Genomic DNA, 22,561 nt, shown 5'->3' on the forward strand with positions numbered 1-22,561 from the left:
GTCCTCCCTCTCGTCCTGCTCTTGGTGGTGCTGTTGTGAGCACCTGGGACGTGAGAGCAGCAGTGCTCACTGCTGTCCTTTTTGCTCTAGGCTTGTGCTTATCCAGGAATCATCCCCAAGTTGTCTCATCCCCCGATGACTGAAGTTACTCTCTCACCGCTTATCTGCCGGGAAAACGCAGCAAGTCACCACGGAAAGAAGGAAAACACTCTAGGCCAGCAAAGTAACTCTGCTCCAAGAGATGACGTAAAGCCACACTCCGCACAGAAGCTTCTCACGGGCAGGAGCTGGGTCCCTTTGGGAATGATTCCACGCTTGGATAATGACAGACACCCAGGTGAAACCTCAAGTGGTAAGGCCCCTTCTGTTTTATAGAGAACCTTAATTTTAAGGACCCAGAGCCAATTTCTAGACGTCCAGTCCTTTATCTGGTCTATGTGTACAGGTGGTCAGAGGGACACTGGGCTGGAGAATTGCAACCAGAAAGGAAAGGAAGCATTTCAGGTCTGCACTCGGTCAAGGACAAGGCCAGATATGGGAGTCGGAAGTCCCATGTTTGGATCCTGCCCCAAACCTAACATCATGCTCACTGGCTGTCAAAGCCACAACACTTTGCTACAATGAGGAAGGAAAAACAGCTGGCTCTGGAAAAATCTGCAATAAGTCTCAGTTTCTTATGCCCCAAACTCACTGTATGAGAGGAGGAAGGGTGTGGTGGCTCACATCTGTAATCCCAGCACTTTGGGAGATCACTTGAGGCCAGAATTTTTAGACCAGCCTGGGCGACATAGCAAAACCCAAACTGTACAAAAATAAAAAAAATTAGCTGGGCGTGGTGGTGCACAACTGTAGTCCTAGCTACTCGGGAAGCCGAGGCAGGAGGATCACTTGAGCCCAGGAGTTCGAGGTTGCAGTGATATCATAATGCCACTACACTCCAGCCTGGGTGACAGAGTGAGAAAGAAAAGAAAAGAACAGAAAGAAAAGAAAAGAAAAGAAAAAAAGAAAAAAAAAAGGTTCAAGAAACCCCAAGCGAGAGGAGGGCCAGTGCCAGGACTGGAAACACTTGGTTTACAAAAATCACAGAGAAGTGAACCATGCTGTCTTTTTCAATCAAGTTACTGAGTTGACTGGCCGGAGGGGATGCATTGTAAGCCATTAGTGGCCCTATTTTTTGTAATGCTATTGGAGAAATCGCTCCAGTTGGCTGAGTCACAACAGCTTGGGGTCACAGGGTCACAAAACTATATAACCAGTACCTGCCTGGTTGTTCAGGCAGCACTATCTAAAGCGCTCCAAAGTGCTTCCTAGGAGAATTCACTCTCTGGCGTGGCACAGAGGGGCTTCCCCGCCCCACCCGGCTCTCCCCGCAGCTATATTAGTAACAGGAGAAACTAAATGGGAAGGGACCAGCAGCAAGAATCAAAACAGCTCTAGCCTTTAAAACAGGGCACCAAGTGAATTATCAGGGGACTCCATAAAATAAGGATATGGGGTCTGGGGGCCACAGAGCTGATGGCGTACCCTCGGGTTGATTAACTGACATGTGGCAGGCATGCTGGCCACACAGTCTCGTTGGCCGCTGTCTCACTCTGGCCCAGCAGTGCACGGGCCCAGCAGGTTTGAAGCCCATGCCCAGCTGCACAATACCTGCTCTCGTCCTGCCAGGTCCCTAACCGGTCTGGCAGGGGTGGGGGTGGGGGTGGGGGATGGGGAGCTCAGTGTGGGGGCGGGGGAGAAGTCCAGAGCCTCTACTCCCAGCCTGAGGCCCTGCACAGTCTGCCTAGTTTCCTCCTTTGTCTCCAACAAAAGCCAAATGGAAACATTCTAGTTTTGTTGGGAAAAGCTCCTTTACCATCTGGCCAAAAATGGCTCCATCCCTTTGATAGCGCAGCAAGCAAAACAGAGTTTTCCCCATTGTTCTGTCGGAAATTTCTTCATTTCTTTACTCGTGTTACTTTCTTAGAAGGTGACGGGCCATGAGAAAAACATGAGACAAACCTAAATTGAGGACAGTCTACAAAACACTTGACCAGTACTTCTCAAAACTGTCATGGAAAACAAGGAAAGACAGAAACTGCCACAGACCAGAGGAGATTAAGGAGACATGACAACTGTCATGCGGTGTCCTGGAAGGGATCCCGGAACAGAAAGAGGACACTAGCGGGAAAACTAGTGAAATCCAAGTCAGCCTGGAGTTGGGCTGGCAGGACGCAGCAGTGTTGGTTTCCTAGTGTGGCAAACGCAACACGGCAGCACAAGATGTTAGTGGGGGAAGCCGGAGAAGAAGATGAGAGAAGCTCGAGACTATCTTTGCAACTTTTTGGCAGGTCTAAAACTAAGGGTATATAAAAACAACACAGAAGCCGGGGCCTCTCTCCATGAACTGACCTCTTTCCTGTCTCTGCCACCTTCTTGCCCTTTGCCAACAACACATGAGCAGATCTCTCTCTCTTAAAAACCCAATAGAACAAAACCAGAAACAAAACCCTCTCCTTGGTCAACCTCGTAGCACCTTCAAGTGCCTCTGCGCTTTCTCTGAACCCCCTCCGCGTCCTCACCACCCAGTCACTGCTCAGGTCTCCCGCAGGAACGCAGCCGTTTCTCTCAAGGGCCGCAGACGCCGCGCCAACTCCCAAGGCTTCTGGCGTTTTTTAGATCTCGCAGCAGCTGACACCATGGAACCCTGCCTCCTCCTCCTCTGCTCCTTAGACAGAATCTCTCGGTTTCCCAAACAAGCCTCATGCACGCCGCCTCTGTTCCGGCAAGGTCCCTCCCACAGATGCTGTCTGGCCACCTAGGCCTGCTGCGTCCCCACCCAGATTCCCCCCACTGCCCCTGCATCTGCCTTCGTTTTAGCGTCCTCGCACTCTGCCCTCCCTCTGAGCTGGGGCTTGTGTCACATCCCACCAGGGCAAAGGCTCCTTGCGGTCAGGGCGACTTCCGAGTCATTCTTGTATCTCCCCCGCCCCATGCACACTCTGGACAGAACCGTCGTTAGTAAATTACTTTTCAATGAATGAATGAATGACTACTTCAATGAAAGAGAACCTCTGAAAGCCCCTGGACTTCTCTCCTGGTCCTCTCCCCGCGGACGAGCCTCCTTTCCCGCCGGCTTTTCACCGGGCTCCACCTTCCAGCGTCTCACTGGCGTCAGAAACCACACGGAACACTACTTGCCAGAGAAAACACTGAGGAAGACCCACGACGGCTGTTCAGGGCGTATCTGGTGGATGACAAAGATTCCCCTTTCTGTATGTGACGAATGCACGATTTACGGGCAAATCCTTACACAGTCTTTTGAAAAACAACATTTATGAAAAGTCCACGCCTTGCTGTCCTCACTCTTAATTTGAACTCTACCAGCACCCATCCCTCAAAGAAGTCCGGTTAGACCCTCGAATTTCGGATGAACACGCAGGTAAGCTGGCCACCTGGGGCTGATGCCAGCCTCAGGAGACATGACAGCCCTGCCCTGCCCCAAATTCCGGCCCACGGGGAATGGTGTCCTGGTCACCTCTCTCTTCCCACACCACCCAGCCCTGAGAGCACAGTGCACCAGGGGCACCCACGCAAAGGCAGAACCTCAGTGACTCACACGGCAAGTCCTTGGCAGGGACAGGCTCAGAAATCTCACACTTGAAACACACCTGGAGTTAAAGGAAACATTTCTAATTCCAAAAGAGGATTAAAAAAACAAAAAACTCAAAAAAAAAACCAACAAAAAACCCTACGTGTAATGGAGCTTAGGGGCACTTGGCTGCTCTGAGGACCCTTTGCAAGTCTGCAGAACGGGTTCCAGGCAGAGCTTGAGGAGGCAGTGTGCACAGCGGCCTGCGGACAGAAACTCTCCAGGCAGGCGTTAGCAGGTGACAGGGGGAAAGAGCAACTGGCTGAATGAAGAAGGAGGTTTGGGTGTGTGCGGGTAGGGGCACCGCAGGCCAGGCCGCCCCTCAGGTGGGAGGAACCACGTTTGCCTATGGCACAAATCCCACTTCAAAGAAAAATCCTTTCACAGCAAACAGACTGGGTGGTTGGACTGGGCTAGGCGCCCTTTTCCCCCAAGCCCCCTCTTGTGTAATACGACCCGACTGGCCATACAGTTTTTTAAAAGGACAAAATATTTGTAACGCTTCTTCTACCCGTCTTAGAAAGCCCAGTAAGTGGACGACAGATCACTCTCCACTGTGGTTTCCCTGTGAGGCGGCCACACCTGTCACTTTGGGAGGGGTTGGAGGGGGTGGTGAGTGCAGCAGGCCTGGAAGAAGGGATAGCTTTCTTCCCTACTTCCCACTGTCCTTCTGGAAAACCAGCGGCTATTTGGTTACTCTGCTGAGCCCGCGGCCAAAAGATGCTGCAAGAATTTCAGCAGGAAACAGAAAGAATAGGAAAATAGAAAGAATAGTGAGCAAGGAGGAAGAGGCCCTGGTGCTGCCACCTGTCAACTGCACGGCTGTGCTACCCAGTGCCTGGTGCTACATGTGGTGGGCATCAGAATGGCCTGGGGGAGAATTCTAGACACGCACCTGCCCCAGTCCCATCGCAGGGGAGTCTGCGTGCTCCCAGGAGTTTCACTGCACACCTCTGCCGAGGATGACTGGGCTAGTGATGGTGTAGACTCCGGGTGCTAATTCTGCACTGCCACTTGGCAGTTCCATGACACCGAGCACTTTCCCCAGCTTCCCTGAACCTTAGAGTCCTCATTTACAGGAAACATAGCCTGACACCTGCCCTGCCTTCAGTCTAGACTGAAGCTGAGGCTTGACTGAGGTGATGCATGGAAAACACCCTGAAATGGCAGTGCTAGAACCAGCAGATTCTGCAGGGAACAGAAGATGGACAATAACAAAAACAATAATAACAATAACCTTGGGAGAGACCTGAGGTGACAGTGGGGCAGGCGATTCGCGGGCATTCTGTGGACGTGGGTTTGTGTCCTGTGATCTGAGAAGGTGGCCAGGTGAGAGCGGGGTCATCTAGGACGCTGGGGTTCTGTTTTCTGGCCTCGGAGAGTCTGTGTGAAGGTTGTGTGGCGGAGGAGATGGATAAATTTACCCTCCTCACACCCACAAACTGCCTCCCAGAGCTTCGCTACGACCAGAGGGAACGGCCAAAGCAAACGGGGGAGGGTTGAAGGAGCCTGTGTCCTTCCTTGGACGGCAGGCCGCAGGACAGGGGACCCTGCAGAAAGAGCTACCACAGCAGCAGGTAACAGAGGGAGAGACTTCCCCGGGTTGGGCAGGAAGGGAAACCTTGACCTCTTTAAGTCCCTTCCTCCGTAAGATGCTTATCGGCCCTGGTTTTTGTTTTTGTTTTGTACTAGACTTGGGAGACCATCAGGCATAATTGCCCACCACACCCAGGAAGTCAGCAACGGACAGAACACTGAGGACGCGGGGTTCCCCCACCAACCTTTTCCCGGACCCCAACACATCAGTCACACTTTCACGAAGCCAGGAGTGGAGGGAGGCCCTCTATGTTCGCACAGGCTTCAACATTTAAAAACAAGTCAGGCCACCCAGACCTGTGGGCTCCGGGCCTCACCCATCTCCATGGCAACCTCGGCTCACCACTGCATGCCGGGCCTGGACGGCTGATTCACTGTCAGGAGGCTGGGCCGGCCAGCGCCAGCAAGAACAGACAGGATCCGGTGCCCGCAGCCTTCTCCAGCCCTCTCCCTGCGTCCTCCTCCCCCACCTCCAAATTAGGGCTGGAGCCACTGTCTTTGGAAGGGCAAAGCCACTTGGGCAGACTAGAGCAACATCAACAAGAAAACCGAACTCCATTCTAATCAGCAGAAAAAACTGCCATGACTTGCTCTCCTTAAGGACCACAAGTGAACTACTAGCTCATGGCAGAATTTCAAGATAGCAACAAGGGCATATTACTAACTTCGGTTTTACTAGAGCGGAGGTGGAAAGCCCCAGAGATCACAGCCCTAGAGAACATAAGCCCCCCCTCGGAGTATGAGCACCCCGGGGACCTGGGCAGGCACAGCCTGGGGCCGTCTCCTCTCCAGACAACTTCTGCCCTTGGGGCTTCTACCCAGCTACTGTCCTAAGGCCGTGCTCGAATCTTCAGAAATTTGTTTCATCAAAGACAACCCCTGTAACCCTTCCCCAGGCCAGAGGTTCTCAAAGTGTGACACTACCGCCCTCGCCAGCCACCCACCACCACAGCAGCACCTGGAAACCTGTCAGACATGCAAATTTGCAGTCCCAGTCTAGATCTTAAGAGCCACTATTCTGGGCCTTCATTTAAACTCTGAACAATCAGGAAGGACAGGGAAAAGCTCTCTCTGGGGGTTCTGAACCCAGAGATCAGCTTTCTAAATGCCAGTGCCGAAAAGCATGAGGCCATGGACAGAGGTGTGAGCTTTCTCTGAACCCGCGGTTCCTTGTCTAAGCAAGGCAGAGCTCACAGCCTCAGCCCGACGAAGGGGCAGAGTTTGGCCCTCCCACTTTACACTAAGGCCTGGAGAGCTGGGGCTCAAATGCTCTGACCAGCGCCGTGAAATCATGCAGTGTGCACCCGGGACCCCCTTGGAACTGCTGCATGATGACAGCTCAGGATGAGGACACAGAGAGAGGTAAGTGGGAAGGAAGTGAGAGGTAAGAAGGGAGAGACACTGGCTGGACAATTCCCCGTGAACCCGCTGAGCCAGGAAGTCGTAGTAAACAGCTCAAGTTGGAACCTGCATTTGGCTCCCAAAGGCACATCCATCACCCGGGCCCTCCTCTGAGCCTTCCTCCGGCAACAGGCCCTCGTGACTCAGTGGGGCTCCCACATGACAGGCTCCCACAGCCTGTGGCAGGCAGTTTGCGCAAAAACTCCCCCCCCTTCTGCAGCCCACCGTGCTCCTAGACCAGGCTCTTATGTCCGAGGGGGGACCTTTTCCTTAAACCACCCAAACTCTAGAAAAAACAATAAAAAAAATACATTCAGAGGCTGATGGTCATGTTGTAGGTTATCTAGCTTTAGTGCTGACTTGACTTCTGGCAGGCTTTTCTGTCCATTAGCAACTCCTCCAGAGGCTGGGGAAGGGAAAAGAAATAACAGCCACGACAGGACTTTAGTCACGCGTGTAGTAGCAGTTACTGGCTATGAGGACCCCCGCGTCCCACACATTATACGGGGCGGTTTATGTACAGTCTCACATTGAATCCTTGTATCGCCCTTATTTTATAGATAAATCAGCCTCGGAGATGTTGAACGACTCACTCAAAAAGACACAGCCAGTGAGAGGCAGCTCAAACAGAACCAGGTGCACATAGACAGCTCGTAGCTATGCTTCTCCATGCACTGTGCTTCCTCACCGCCCAGCTGGTGAACGAGCAGGATGGGAACCCCTAAGAACTTTTCTTGGGCGACAGGAGGGTGGCTTGGACATGCTGAATTTGGCAAAACGCTCTGACTTAAACGTTACCCTGGTGACAAGGATTCCCCTGCCTGCTATGGCTTGACGACTGATGCTTCAGATTCAGGGTGTCAACCCCAGCCTCGGTGAGGGCCAAGAAGGAGGGAGGCAGGGAGGGAACTGACCACTAACTTCCCCCTTGGGTTTGTTCTCTCTCTTCCCTCTGGTGAGGCTGGAGGGGTGGTGGTCCCAGGGAAAATGCTCCCTCAGGGCCAGCTCTACCTCCTCTCATGGTCTAGCCCAGTGTCCACACAAGCAATGAGACTTTGGCTCTGCCACTCTCTGGGACCTGGTTCTGGGTGTTCTAGGTGTCCAGAAAGTTCTAGATTAGAGGACTCAGCCCCTTTTGGGAGGCATAGGAGTGAACTGAAGGAGAGGTGCTGAGACCACCCTTCTTGTTCTGCACGCAAAGTAGACTTTTCCTTCCAATTTTATTGTAAATTAAATTTCCAGTTAAGCCCCACAAGGGGACCCTCTGCCAGTGGTGGTATCCTCACGGGGCATTTCCAGTACGGTGCAAAACTGCGAAGCTCTCCTTGTCCCCTGTCCCCAAACTGGGGAAGTCTCAGAAATGAGTATTTTATAGACAGTAGAAAGATAAGTCCTGCAATTCATGTTCTGAGAACGAGGAAAGCTAGAGGTAAAATTTCAACTTCAAGTGATCCAGTGTGACGTGGTTTCACAGAACTGAAACAACAGGACACGGATGAATACAGATGTTTACACAACCTCGGTATCTGAAAAACTTTCAGCAGAGGTAGTAACTACAGCAACAGCCGCAGAAGCTAACACGTGAGCTCTCACGGTGAGTCAGGCCCATGGTTATAGCTTTACATTAAACATCCCATTACTCCTCAGAACAGCCTAAGACGTTGGTTGTATTATTACCTCCATTATGCAGATAAGGAAAGTGAAGCTGCCCCTCCCCAGGAACCTGTGTTTCCATCAAGCCAAGTCCGGCCCTCCTCCACCCCCACCAATTGCCCGGGGTCATAGATGGCCCCTGCTGCTAAGGCTGCGTGGTATAAGCAACAGGGGCAGGTGTGGCGGGGCCAGTGTGGTCCACAGCAAACCCCAGCCACCCAGGGAAGCCAGGTCCTCGAAGAAGCCGATTTCGGCCTCTTGTGGCCATTTAGTGCCCTAGACACTGAGAAGATCACGGGACCTACCTCTCCACCCACATAATTCAACATAAAAAAATCATAATTGTAAAATAAATATAAAGAAATTCAAAAAAGTGGGTATTTCCCCTGACTCCTCAGGCTTACCTGCGTTGCTGCTGCCCTAGGCACACGCTTAGCCTGCCTGCTGACCTTGTGGCCTCCCTTCTGGGGGTTCTAGTGTCCCTGGGGGGCTCCTGAGTGGACCAGCGAAGGTGCCCGAGACAGCTATAGCCTGTGGGTGCCACTACCTTGCTATATGCCTGGCACTTCTGGGTGACTGTGTTTAAATGTTCGAGCCTGGCCTCTGGCTGGCACGGGGCATTACTTTACGGGCCACACTCCCTGCAAGAGCAGCAGTGCAACGCATGGGAGGTTCCCAGGGAGAAGAGGGACAGTGGGAGACTGGAGTTATACCGGAAGGCCCTGCCATCCCCTTTGTTTCCTAGAGGGTTGCCTTACACCCTGAGAGCTGGTTAGGACCACCCCAGTGAGCGGTGAGGAAACAGGCTCAGAGAGGTAAAGCGACTGCCCATGGTCACAGAGCAGGAACAAGCGGCCCAGCTGTCAGCACTCTCCCTCCGTAACGTGCACAGCACAGCACGGGCCACACAGAGATCAGCTACTGCGCTCCTGTCTCGTCCCTGGTAGAAGGGAGATAGCTTGGTCTCCTCTCTGGGGTGTGGCAGAGAGTGAAGGCTGTGTAAGCTTTTCGTCAGCATGCCTTTATGGAGATTAGGTGGCCACTTGGTCTGAACAAGTTCAAGAGTTGTGCAATCCTCCCATCCAGGGACAAGTCGGCATCATTTAAAACCCAGAGCCTTGACTCTGCCTTAGGAGTAGCTTCGGCTGCCACGGTGCGCCGGAGTTGGGATGTCGGGGCTGACTGGGAGGGAGGGCCCTGCCCGAGGTAACCTTTCTAAACAAGAAATCTCATTTCAAGTTTCCACTCCCTGCTTGCCAGACGCGGAGCATACACCAGCCAGCCCATAAATCCCTTTTCCACTGAAAGCAGGCATTCTGATCTTAACCAAAATCATCTGATGTGGGGGATTGTTTTGGGGATGTTTTGCTTTAAATTCCAGAATACCACCCATTTGTTTTCCATCGTGTTTGCCTCACTGAGATGTCTGGCGATGATGCACACAACTCCTGCTTACACACTTTAGCCACTTGCTGCAGCTAGCTCTTGTCCCATCTGTGGAGCTGGTTACCGTGTGCGGCATGGCCCTGGGTGGTGGGAGATGTCCCTCCTTTTACAGCGTTCAGGCAATGCCATGTGGCGTGTGGACTGGAGTGTTGGCAAAAGGCACTCCTGGCATTGGCGGCTCGGTGGCCTTCCTCCCCTAGTGTGGGACATTCCGAGCCCCAAGCCAGCAAGGGGTGGGGGGCCAAGGTCCCTAAACTTCTGTATCTAACCTGTCACCTGTCCTACCCCTCTGCCAGGATCTCCACCTTCATTTTAGGTCTCTAAGTATCAGAAGCAAGCACTCGAATATTTGCTATCTATGCCCCACAGCCCCTGCTAAGCACTTCACCCGTATTTAATTTTCACAGCAGGCCCGACCACACGGCAAATAAGTGGCAGAGCTAGAACTGGAACCCAGACCCATCTGACTGCAAAGCCCAGACTCTCATTTTGTTAAATTGCTTGTCTTTTTGATCCGTTTCTTTTATTCCAGAGCCAGAATTTCTGCCTTTTGCCCTTGCTCCCTTCTAGCCTTATCCGATCCCATTTCAAAAGTGGTATCTTCTATCCTCAAAGTCCCCAGGAGAGCCCACCTGCAAGGGAAGGAGGGTGGCTTGCAGACGCCCACCTCCTCCCTGACAGGAAGGCACCTGCACTGGCCACCTGGGCTGAAGGTGCCACCTGAACCCGGCCTCTCTCAGGGGGGGCTCTCAATGGACAGAGTCCGGAAAAAGAGCTGGTGCTTCTTCTCACTGGCCTGTGGCCTGAGAGCTCTGGCCACACCCTTGGTCCCTGTCAGAAAGTCCCAGCAGACACAAGCAGAGCTCTGGGAAACAGACCCCCCCGGGCCACTTGGCATGTTCTGTTCTCACTCAGGCTTGACTACCACTGCAGCTGCCCACTGGCCACCGCGCCTGCAGACAGACTGCAGCCCACCACGTGACCATTGTCCTTGCATCCCCTATAGAAAGGGCCCCAGAGGGAGACTCAGAGCCTCTGCCCTTTCCCACGGTGCCATCCTGTCAGCACGGGCAAAGCGAACAATGCGGCATCAGCACAGGCCTCTGTGTTATAGCCCTGGGCACAAGCTCTCGAGACACACCCAGCTTCCTGGGGGCACCTGCAATGTGAGGATGATGCCAGCTTCCTGCTACAAAGAAGGCCTGAGTGTCCCTCCCCAGCACTGGAGGAGAATCTAATTTTTATTTGAAATGAGTCTTCTTGGTCTATAAGGGTTGTCTGTCTTAGGAAGTCGGGACTACAATCTGATTTGAGTAGAGGAAAGTAGAGTATGGGGAAATTTTCCCAGGCTTGTAAAAAGGAAGCTTTAAAACATTGGAGCTTAATAGTAATAGATTTAAATCTACAGCCCCATGTCACAAGAAAGAAGGTGTTCACACTGCGCTAGGGAGAGCAGGGGGACACGTCTTAGTGGGAAGGGCCTCCTGTCTCTGGGGTGCACATTCCTCCCGAGGAGCGGGGCCACAGAGGGAGGTGTGGATGGCCCCCACGAACACCCGGCAGAGCTGGGGTGTGATCTGAGGTAGGCATGCAAACTGGCGCCATGCAACTGCTCACCTAGAAGGGGAGAGGTGATTTGGATTCAAAGACCAAACCTTTACTGACTTGAAAAGCAATGGTGAGCTCACAAATAAGCATGAGTTTGCTGATCTTTTAGAGTTTTAATAACACTGTATTATCATGCTATAGATTCAATCAATGTAGGTTTAAAAGAAATTAAAACAAAAATGCTATAGGAATCTGTTTTGAATTTAGTAAAACTGTCCAGTTAACTCTATGGTATTTTAAACCCTAGTCAAGGATTTTTCCTGTGATCCATGTATCGTGTGGTTTCTGCATTTGGATGTTAACGGGCAGCTCAGACTGGGAGTGCAAGCAAGGGACTGCTTCCTAAGGCCGGCAGCTCAGCGTGGAGTGGGTGCTGGGCAGGAGTCATGGGCCACAGGCCTGCCCACGTCCTAGAGGGGTTCACCGGAACCTTGGATGTGCACCGGGTAAGCTGAAGGGTTACTTTCCTAACACAGCCAGCAAGAGCCCCCATGTCTGCTCACCTGCACTGTGTGTGGCAAGAGGATTAAACAAGAAGGTCTCTTAAAACCGAGGTTTCTGATGTTCTTCCAAGTCAGTAGTCCCCAGACCTCTCTACTCAGTGACCTTCTCTGGAATCAAATTAATCTGGTCCTCTTTCCAAGTCGGACTGCTTTGTCTTCCCCTGTTACTTAACCAGGCTGCTTATTCGCTCCTCAGGAGCCCAAACCCCCAAATGATCCCTCAGGAAACAGTTCTCCTTTCTGAAAGTCTTTAGAGGCAAGACGAGAGCAGGTTGGGCTGAGCCTTCTAGCCTCTATTTGGTGGGAAGAAGGAGAAGAAAAAAGAGCTCTGCTCTTCCTCAACAAAGACAAATCACTCAAGCTATGGGAACCCTAACCCGGGAGGGCAAACTTGGCTGGAAGCTCATAAAGTTGCATTTTTTATGTGGACTAGAAATAGAGAACACTCATTAAATTAATGGAGAGTCAAAACCACTCTTTGGGCAATGATTAAGCCGGGAGTCAGGGTGGGGATGGGAGGGGAGGCCAGCTCTCCAGCCTGGGCTCCTCACGGTCATCACGGGAATTCAGGTTTTCTAACGTCTTTTGCAAAGTCCCCGGTGATTCCTCCACGCAACTCCTGGAAAGCAGTGAGTCAACCTGTTTCTTCCGGCAGAAGCACGGGGCTCAGGACAGGGCAAGGGGTGCCTAGACACTGAGGGAGAAAAACCCACATGGGGCACTCATAACCTGAGGTCTATGGACCTCCAGAGGAAAAGCAAAAAAAGACATAATGTTTTTCTGGACGCAGGTCCCACTGATTTAACGGAATTCCCTAAAAAGGTTAAGATCTACTAGTCAAGGATGACAACATACAGTACTTAAAAACTATGCACAACTAAGTATAATTTGGTGGGGGGGGGTGGAGAAAATTACCAGATGGATGTAATTATTATAAAATTATCTCATCTGGGGACAGGATGTTGCTTTCTACAGCTGCATGCCATCGCTTGATGGAAAATGAAAATGTCCCTTGGACCTGCATGACTTTTTCCATGGAATAAAACAGGCAAGTGATCTGCAGTCAGACCTCAAAAACATAAATTTAAGAGGAGTATAAAAATTAGCTCTTTTTGTCGCCTGAATTTCCTAATTGCAAAGCATTTCTCCTGCTAGTTGAGGGCACAGGTCTGACCGGCTCTTACCCAGATCGTCAACCCTGGCACAACGAAGTCACTGCTTGTCTGTATGTAGGAGGTAAAGCCTGTTTCTGTGCGGCTGTGGTGGAGAAGACCTGCGGCAGGTCCAAATACAGTCCCCCGACCCCAGCCTGGGGAGGGAGGAGCACTGAGCACACACACGTAGCTCTTCCCCCCTCTCCTTTCCCCACTCAACACGACGCAGGTCCACTCGCACACGCCGCCAGCGAGGCAGCAACAGGACTACAGAAGCCGAAGCCGCGGCAACCTGGAGAGCTCAGGCCCTGCCCTCACGGCCGACGTGCCCAGGCGGGAACCGTGGGGGTTTGTATTCTTTAGACAAAAAAGTGCTTTTGTAAATCCAAGGTATAATTAAGTTCCAATCCAAACCGTGCAACCAATTCCAAAAGCCATGCCTCCTCGTCAAATTGAACAGAATGGGAGACCAGACAGACAAAACAAACACAGGACACACACAGCTGTGTGTGCAGGAGGGGAGATGCCCACCCACCACTCCTCCCAAAGGAAGGTGAAAGAGGCGAGTTTCTGAGCAGAGGCCACAGAAGGCTCACTTAGACCCAGAGCTCTGGCCAGGCCCTCGGTAAGGCTGCTTATCAAAACACTGCCAAATTCGGGCCTGAAACGGCTGCCGCTTCCTTTGAGCACAAAAGAGCTGAAGAAAAGGGCAGTGTGTGTGTGTGTGTGTGTGTGTGTGTGTGTGTGTGTGTGTGTGTGAGATCAGGAGTCCGGGTCTTTGTTGCTGACAACCCTTGAGGGGCTGGGGAGAGACCAGGAAGATTCTGGGTGATATCCCATTTTCCTTAGCAGATGCAGACACCTGGCCTCAACTCACCTCTCCCCAAACTTGCAGTCTGGGCGCCAGATGTGGAGCCATTTAATGTGACCGTCCCAGCTATTGCTCAGCCCCAACACTGGAGTCAAACAGCTTCTGGGGGAAGCGGCAAGCTGGGGCAGGGCCGGGGGGCAGTTGCCACCGCCACCCAACTTGTCCATGCCCCGCCCAGACCCGGAGTCCTGATGCCTTAGGGTTTCTCTGCCATGCAGTTTATTTCAGAAGTGGGGCCTCCCTACAGTCCAACGAGTAGCAACCTGTGCAATGGAGGCAGCGTTTTGATGCGGAGTGAGGCCGGCACTGACACGGAGGAGGAGGCAAGGGGGGAGGCAGACGTGCAGATTGGGGTGTGCTCCGGCCAGTCCGTTTAAATGGCCATACTTTTTGGGGAACTGCACCCACCCTCCCCACAGCCTCAACCTACTTTCCGCTAGTGAAGAACAATGCATCGAGTGCAATCTGCTATGCCAAATGCACTGTGCACAAGTGGCCATTGAACCCTCGCTGCGACCCCTGGGGTGGTCACCAGCCCCACCTGGTGATGGGGGCACCAAATCCAGAGCTGGCGCTCTGACCACTAAGCCGTACCACCACAAAGGGCTAAGGTACAGGGGCAATGCAGACAGAACCCCCAGGCAGAGAGACCCCACCCAGGGTGGGCAGAGGGAACACGGAGGTGACAGGAAAGAGAACCAGGTTCTTGCTCCAGAGGTAATAGTTAAGAGAAGCCCTGTTCTGAGGACAGGCTTTGGTATCCGCCACACATTTCCAACCCCTGAGTGCTGTTCTGGGCTGTGTGGGTGGTGGGGTGGGGTTGTTTTCATAGACTGAGCTTGAAAGGAGTTTTGAGTCCATTTGCTCCAACCCACTGGCTCTACAGATGAGGAAACTGAGGTCCAGAGCACAAAAGTGACCTGGCCTAAGGCTTCAGAGTCAGCTGGGGGCAGACCCGGACTCACACCCAGGTCTCTAAATTCCCAGTCCCGTCCCCGTCCATGTTTCCCAGCAGTCTCCCTTAGGTCCAGGCGACACCATTTCTCGGGACAGAGAAATCCCCTGCTATTTCCATCAGCAAGGGAGGGTATGGGGTGACAGGCAGTGAGCAACGGGCTGAGTGGAGGCGGGGTGAGGGCTGGGCTCTCTCAGTAGAGCCAAACTTCTCCCCCCTTTGCCCTAAGGAGCTCTTCCCCTTGTCTGACCAGGAAGAGGGCAGAAAGTCCCTACATTCAGGCTTAGGATTTGGGGAGATAGGAGGGGAAAGTTACATTCCTGGCCCGGCCCTAGCCCTGGTTCGCCACTGTACAGCTGGAAATACTTGTGTTGTCTGCCACCCCGACATCCTGGAAGATGTTTTCCCTCTCAATGGTTTTTTGGTGATGGGTGGGCAGGGAGGTCTGAAGGAAATGCAGAACAACCGAAATAGAGCTGGGAGGTTTGGTTCTGGGGGCGTTGGAAGAACAGACTGATTGCTGGTTTGGCTGTGGGCATCGGATGCCCGACTTGGCAAGGGCAGGCCGCACAGGCTCAGTTGTCGCAAGTGTCCCACGGGGATGGGAGCAGGCCAAGGAGGAGGCACAGCCCCTCCCTGTCCCCCACAACTGTCCCACTGCCACTAGGCTGGCCTCTCTGGATCCCTGCCACACACCCCTCTCAGCACCCCGTGTACATGAGGCGCTGGCGGCCCCTGGCCTCACAACTCCCGCGTTACAAGGCCCACATCAGGTCCCAAATGCCAAGTTTATAAATTCCTGGGCTTGAGAAAGGAAAGTGGTGACAGCACACTCCAAGCAGTTCCCTTAAGAGAGTGGTTTTTGGAGCTTCATCCCAGCCTTCCTCCATTCCCATCCAGCTAGCCAAACCCACCTGGGCAACTGACTTCTGAGACTGCCCTGCCCCACGATCCTGGATAAGGCACTTAACCTCTGTGGGGACTAGTTTCCGGACCATCAGTCAAATGGGGACGATGCTTCCTCCTCTGACTGTATGATGGCAGTTGGAAAAAGGGCTCTGCAGACTGCACAACGGGACCGACCGCCGTATTCCTCCATTACATCATCTCCTAGGGGATGAGAGCTTTGTCTCCAGAGGGACCCCGACACAGGACGGATGAACAGTGATTATTAGTTCAGGAAAACATAGCTACTGCCCACCTCCCTGCCCGTCACAGAGACAGAAGAGGACACAATGAAAAGTAAGGGACCCACTGGTTATAGTATTGGCTCGGTCTCTGTGATCCTGGGCCAATCAACCCCTGTCTCGGTTCTCTGCTGCCTGTGAATAAGAGGGCTGGACTCTCTAAAGTCATGTCCAATTCTAAACCCAAACACTCCCAGAGTAAGTGATTTCTATTTCAGACCACAGAGCCAACCAGCAGCACCTAACCCAGGCAGGGGAGCTCTGAATCCCAGCGGGGTGGCAGGCTGCAGATAGTGTGGACAGATTGCAGGCCAGCAGGCAAGAGACTGAGGAGATACTGGGCGACCCTGGGAGCCTCCCATTACCCTCCCGCACATGCCACAGGACAGATGGGGACATGGAGGCACACTGTGGCAGTCTGCGGTTAACTCCAGCCCCAAACCCTGATGCACTCTAGGCAGACGGCTGAGGACTAACCAACAGACCGGCAGAGGAGAGAGTGTGCTGGAGACAGGAGAGGAGAACTCCCCAAAGGACAAGGGTGGGGTGGGGCTGGGCCAGCTGCCTTCCAACATTCCTTTCTGGTGCCAGGGATTGGAGAGAGGAGGAAGCTCAGCCTGGCAGCTGGCCGGCTGTTGGGGCTGGTGGGAACAGCAGGAGGAGGGGGTGCCCACTGCAGGCAGGGTCTTCCTAAAGCAGATCAAGGGTTGGGCACGGGCACATCTTATGCTGTCCTCACTAGGGTGTGTGCTGGGTATGATGACTCACGCAAGGGCAGGTCAGTCTCTGTAGGCTGGAAGAACTGTCCTACCACCCTTCAGCTCTGGGGAGAGGAGTAAATCTTAGATTGGCCCTGAGGTTCACAGAGACCTCAATGACCAGCTCCAGGGGAATAAGTACATTTTTTGGTTACAAGCCCCTGGTGGCACACACTTTTTTCTACTGCCATCTCTCTTGAGAGTGGTACAGGGACCGCCTTTCCAAACCCTTTCCTGTCTGCGGAAGGGCAAATATTGTCATCTGTGTGCAGGGAATGTGGCCCTCAGAATCAGGACCTAAAGGTCCCCTACTCCTCGCTTCTGTCCCTGGGTGGTCCCTTAATCCTTCAAGGGAAGGTGTGGAGTGGACACTCTGCTTTTCTGTTGCCTCTCTGGGCCTTCCCATTCGAAGAGAGGCTAATGTGTGGCCAGCAGCAGGTGTCCCTGGTGCTCCGGGACCTGCTGATCTCTCCAGGTTAGTGTCCACTCTCTGTGCCCCGCCTTGCTTGCAGTTGGGGGGCCTGGCGGGGAGGGAGCAATGCTGGAGGCCCTCCTGGGCTGGCAGCCCGCTCTGCACCTGATCTCTCCGGGAAATGCACAAACACAGGACCCATCCCACTAGAGGCGCTGATAGGCATCTGCTCCTCCTTCCTTCCCCAGCTCTCCCAGACTTCTCTCCAGCGAGATACTTATCACCCTTGAAAAAAAATCAGGACAAGCTAGTCTTTCAGGTAGCTTGGAGGGAGCTCACACTTTCTCAGGGTGGCTCAGAATCAAAGTCTGAGGATATGGGGGCCTGCAAGGTTCCTCCTCCAGGGTGGAGGGGTCCCCTACTCTCACTCGGGGACTAGGTCCCGGGGGCCCACGCAGGCCCGCTGCGCACCCCTTTCTCTCCAGTGTAAAAGTGAGAACGGCTCTTGGCTGGGTTCTCCCTGAGCCACCGAGTCCTTTAGAGCGTCCGCATCCTCCCCGCTCGCGGCCCCTACCACTTGGGAGAGCCCGCCCCGGTCACGAACTGCGCTGCCTGCCACGGTCCTCCCTGGCCAGGGCCTTGCGTTCCCAGAAGAGGGGTGCTCCACTACTCCCTGTTGCCTGTCCCTCTGGCACTCGGAGAGGCTTGGGGTGGGAGCAGACACAAAGCCCACCTCGAATTCTCAGCGAGGGAGGGGGCCGGGGCCAGTCTATACGCCCAAGCTCACTAGGGCCCCCGCCTCCCCCGCTGGCTTGGCTTCGGATGAGCCCCACCCGAATGTGCCTGTCCCGCCCGACTCCGGACCCAGCCGAGGAGCCAGCTGGCAGGCGCAGCGCCCTTTCTCTTCCCGCCCAGAGCCTGCCCGGTGCGGGCAGTGCCAGCTGCCGGCACCCCCGGGGCGCCGTGGCACCCCGGGCCGCGGACAGCCGCTGGGGCCCGGGAACAGGTGGTCCCGGAGAAGAGCGCGTGGGAGTCGCGCACTCACTCACCCAGAAGATGAAGTTAAATCCGAACAGCAAGTATTTGATGCACTTGGTGCCTCCTTTGACCGGCATGGTGCGGGCTAGACTGGCCTGGGCCGGAGTGGTGCAGGACCGGGGCGCGCGGCTGGGACGGGCGGGACCCGGCGCAGGACAGAGGTGCTGGTAGCTGCGGGTTGGCCTCCGGCTGCACTTTTAAAAGTGCCACTCCTTACGGTGCGCGGCCGGCCGCGGTGCGCATGTGCGGAGAAAAGCCGACCCCCGCCGACCACGCCTCCCGGCCCCACCTGCCCCGCCCCCGCCCAGGTTCCGAGCCCCGCGGAGCCGCTCCCGCTTCTGTGCCCGCCTTCCTCCCGCTCAGTGCAGTCCCCACCGAGTTGCCCCTGCTCCCTAATCGTCGTCCTCCTCCTTCCTCCCTTTTTCTTCCCAGCAGTCCTGGGGTCTTTCCAGGCCTCACCCCTTGCCACTTTTACCTTCCGGTTCTCCCTTGTTGAATCTGGGCGTCCGGCCCAGGCCCTTTACTTTGGGAGACCCTCCCCAGGTCGTCTGGCTAAAGGCCTTACCCAAGGCCGGCTGCCAGAATGGGGGCTCCTTCTGCCCTGACCCGGATTTGAAGGGAAGCTGCCGGGCTTTATTTCTCCCGTGGGCGTCTCCTTGCAGGCCTTGACTCATTGAACACACTCTCAGTTGGCACATCGTGTGGAGTAGGGAGAAACTTGCAGTCTGCATGGGAAAACAGATCAACGGCTTTTGGAAGTAATTATCGAATACCGATCACCGAATCGGTAATATGGCTGAGGGTTGGACAGTCCCTAAGCGCTTCCTGGACTTGCTGTGTGGATGCCCCAGAGGGGAAGAGAGGGTTTGTAGCCCAGTCTTGTACTCCTCCACCCCACCCTCATTCCTGTGTCTCTGGAATGTCTGAGTGTCTCTCCTCAGCTCAAGAACTTTCTGTAGCTCCCCACATTCAATGACCTCAGTTGAAATTCCTCATCTTGCTTTCAAGGCCCTGTAGGGAACACTCATCTGACTTTCTGCCCCACCTGGCATCCTACCCCTACTCCATGGTCAAAATGCCCAGCTCTGCACGCGGTGCGTGCCCCTGCTGGCTGGTGGCCAGCCCTTCCCCCTGCACGTGTAGAAATTCTGTGGCTCCTTAAACACTCCTTTGAGATTCTCTCAACTGGATGAGGAGATTCCCCTTCCTTTGAAGCCCCCAAACCCCTTTGTCTTTTTTTCCAAAGGAAGTTTCCTTTAGTGTTCTTTATTATTAGGAAAGCAAAACATATTCATTACAGAAACAACAAATACCAATAAGCATAAACAAAATAACTCGAAATTTCACTCACCAGGAACAGCCACTGTTCCGCATTGTAGCTATTATTTTGCTCTGTTACCATTACACTTGTCTCGTTGATTGATTCATTGATTGATGCATTCAAAAACATTTTTCAGTATCTACTTTATGAGAGTATTTCAATAGGGTTAAGAACTGAAAAAAAATGATTAGACCCCGTTTCTGCTCTCCAGGAGCTGAGAGTCCAGTGCAGGGGGGAGACAGGCAGCCAGACAATGGGATGAGGGTGACATTTGGAGTTACAGAGACAGGCTTAAGGGAACTGGATGGAAAATCGAGATGTATTTGAGGAGGGGCAGTTGGGTGGTGTGAAGGGAGCAGCAGGAGATGAAAGGTGAGCTGAGGACCAGGTGCGGATCTGTTAGGAGGCTGTTGACTAGTTCAGGTGAGAGACAAGAGAAGTGAATGATGACCGGGCAATGGGGTGGAGGCTGGAGAGGGCAGGCAAAACCCCAGGAGGGGCCAGGTTGGGAACGGGAGGAGAGATGGGAGGCAGAGCAGCAGAAGCCAGATTATGGAGGGCTCCATTCATTGTTCTTTTAACGTTTCTTAAGAGGTTCCTGTGTGTCACACACCTTGTGGGATGCTGAGGGTACTGAGATGAAACAACCTCTATCCATGGGTAGACAGCATGTTAGAATCTCAGTGCAGGGCAGAGGGACCCATTAACAGACAATTACAAACACATAGAATCTTTGCTCAGGGAGAAAAGCGGCCTAGGAACAGGAAGGGGCCCAAGGGCGTGTCCCCAAGTCAGCCTGAGTGTGGGAGGCTTCCCAGAGCAGGAGACCCCCTGCAGCAGCTGACTGCGGACGGCAGGGTCAATAGCCAAGGTGGAGGAGAGAATTCCAGGCAGAGGGAACTATATGTGCAAAGTCACAGAAACAGGAAACCACAGGCACTTGGCAGCGCTGGAAACTACCAGCAGTGGGCGAGATGGCGGAGGAAGAGGATGGAGAAGCAGAGCCTGAACTGAGCCTGATGCTAGAGGGGCCGGCTACTCGTCCTAACCAGTGTCCCTGGAGGATGGTTCGGCAAGGCAGAGTGTGAAGCACCGGGTGAGGGGCGGTGAGAGTGGACGTGGAGACACAGACAATGTCCCATTGTGCTGCTCTGGGCCTGGGTCCATCCATCTCGGGAGAACAGGTCTAAGGAAAAGAGAGATTTTATCTCTTTGTATCTCCCCTCTCCCCCCGAGCTAATAAGGGCTGGTGGGAGGAGTTCAGTAAATATTTAAGCTTATAATAGAAACTACTTTTTAGGGGAATTGTGAATACGGAATGAGATAATTCACGTGGAGGCTTTAGAATAGTGCCTGCCACAGAAGTGCTCGAGAAATGTTGCCTACTGTTCCTATTGTCATTATTATTTTATTATTTTCACTCAAGAAACAGGGGCAGCCTAAGCGTCAAGTGTCACGTCACATATTATCCAGGGGGTCCTTGCAGTGTGGTAAGAACCTTGGCTCTGGCCTGAGGGGGTCTGAGTTCTGTTCTTGGTTCCCACCCGTTGGTTTATTTTGGACACGGGCCTGAGTCTCCTCACCTGTACAAAGAGCATTTGGGGTTAGATGTCAGAGTCCCCTTCGCTCTGACATTCTATGGCGCAATCAGCTTCTGGGCCAAAGTGTGCTTGTTACGGGCAGTTGGTGCTACAGGCAAGCAGGAAAGGAAGAGATGGAAAAAAATATGGTTTGCTTTAACTGGAAGAGGAAAGTCTGGGTAAACCCCTGAGTCAGAGATCACACAGAGGCAGCCAGCCTTCCAAGCTTTGTGGCGCTCAAGTGGGAAAACTTTTCCTCCCTTCCCTCAGGGAATCCTGTTTCAGGAAAAAAACCCTGGCTCCGGCTCAGGGCCCACTTCCACTCTGGCGCTCCCCCTGCTGGTAGGATTTGAACACGCAGGGGCGAGGGGAGCGGAGCGTCGGTCACGCCCACCTCCCGCATCCCTCCAGCGGCAGGCAATGGCTTTGTGAGCCAACGGGCAGTTCCCCAACTCTCACCGGCCACCAAGGCCCTCCCAGCCACCCTACCACTGGCTGTGTTGGTTCATTCACCTCCTCCACTCTAGAAACTTCTCTGCTGCTCTTCTTGCTAAGCTCAAATGCACCCCCTCATGATGCCCATCTTTTCTTTTCTTCCTGGGGGGACCTCGCTTGAATCTCCCTCACGGATAACTCATTGACTGTCATCATCTTCTTTTATGTGCACGTGTTTTGGTGGTGAGCTCCTCCGAAGCACACTGGCATTCGATTAATGTCTGTGTTCTCCATAGCTCCCAGCGCTTGCTGGCCCCTGGCAGGCCCTCCGCAAACATCTGTGGAATAGCCGCAGGCGTGGTCTCTCTCCGCGTTCCTCCTCAGGGCTCTGCCCTTGTCTGTCAGCCCTCTCCTTGAGCACTCTTCCCTCTTGGGCTCCCACCGTTTTCTCGGTTTAGCTCCCCTCTCCATAAATTCCAGTCCTGGTATCCGAGATCCTTCAGGCACTTCCCACATCCCAATCCCTGAAGCCTATGGGTGTCACTTTACATGGCCTGAGGGATTTTGCAGATGTGATGAGTTAAAGGGTCTTGAGGTGGAAGATTATCCTGGCCTATCCTGGTGGGCCCCAAGTCATCAAAAGGGTTCTTACAGGAAAGCGGCAGGAGGATCAGAGCTGGAGAAGGAGACGTGAGGATGGAAGCAGAGGCCACGTGCAGAACCAGGGCAGCCTCTGGAAGCTGGAAAAGTCGAAGAAACGAATTCTCCCCTGTTGCTGCCAGACTCATTTCAGCCTTCTGACCTCTAGAACTGTAAAATAATAAATGTGTGATATTTTGAGCCACTAAATTTGTGGTAATGTGTTACAGAAGCAATAGAAAATAAATAAATATAGTAATCTCGAAATAAACATCAAGCTCAGAATTCATAACCTCTGCGGGCTTCCTACATGCAAAGCTTGTCCTCAGCCCTGCCCCGCTCCTGCCATTCACACCCAAACTTCTTCTCCGCC

At 53.5% G+C, this 22,561-nt stretch overlaps 1 protein-coding gene across 1 annotated transcript in view; it reads right to left on the minus strand.

Annotated features, from left to right (window-relative positions):
• Positions 1-18,951, minus strand: part of CD9 (CD9 molecule) — a 32,435-nt gene extending 13,484 nt beyond the window's left edge. The window contains exons 1-2 of the mRNA XM_012637880.1: positions 18,689-18,951; positions 18,225-18,407 (exon numbers count right to left, since the gene is read on the minus strand). Of these exons, the coding sequence (XP_012493334.1) occupies positions 18,225-18,290 (66 nt within the window). The 5' untranslated portion in view covers positions 18,291-18,407; positions 18,689-18,951. The remainder of the gene's footprint in view (positions 1-18,224; positions 18,408-18,688) is intronic.
• Positions 18,952-22,561: the final 3,610 nt, after the last annotated feature.

Source organism: Propithecus coquereli, unplaced genomic scaffold (genome assembly GCF_000956105.1).
Source record: "Propithecus coquereli isolate 6110/MARCELLA unplaced genomic scaffold, Pcoq_1.0 Scaffold124, whole genome shotgun sequence".
Lineage (NCBI taxonomy): Eukaryota > Metazoa > Chordata > Mammalia > Primates > Indriidae > Propithecus > Propithecus coquereli.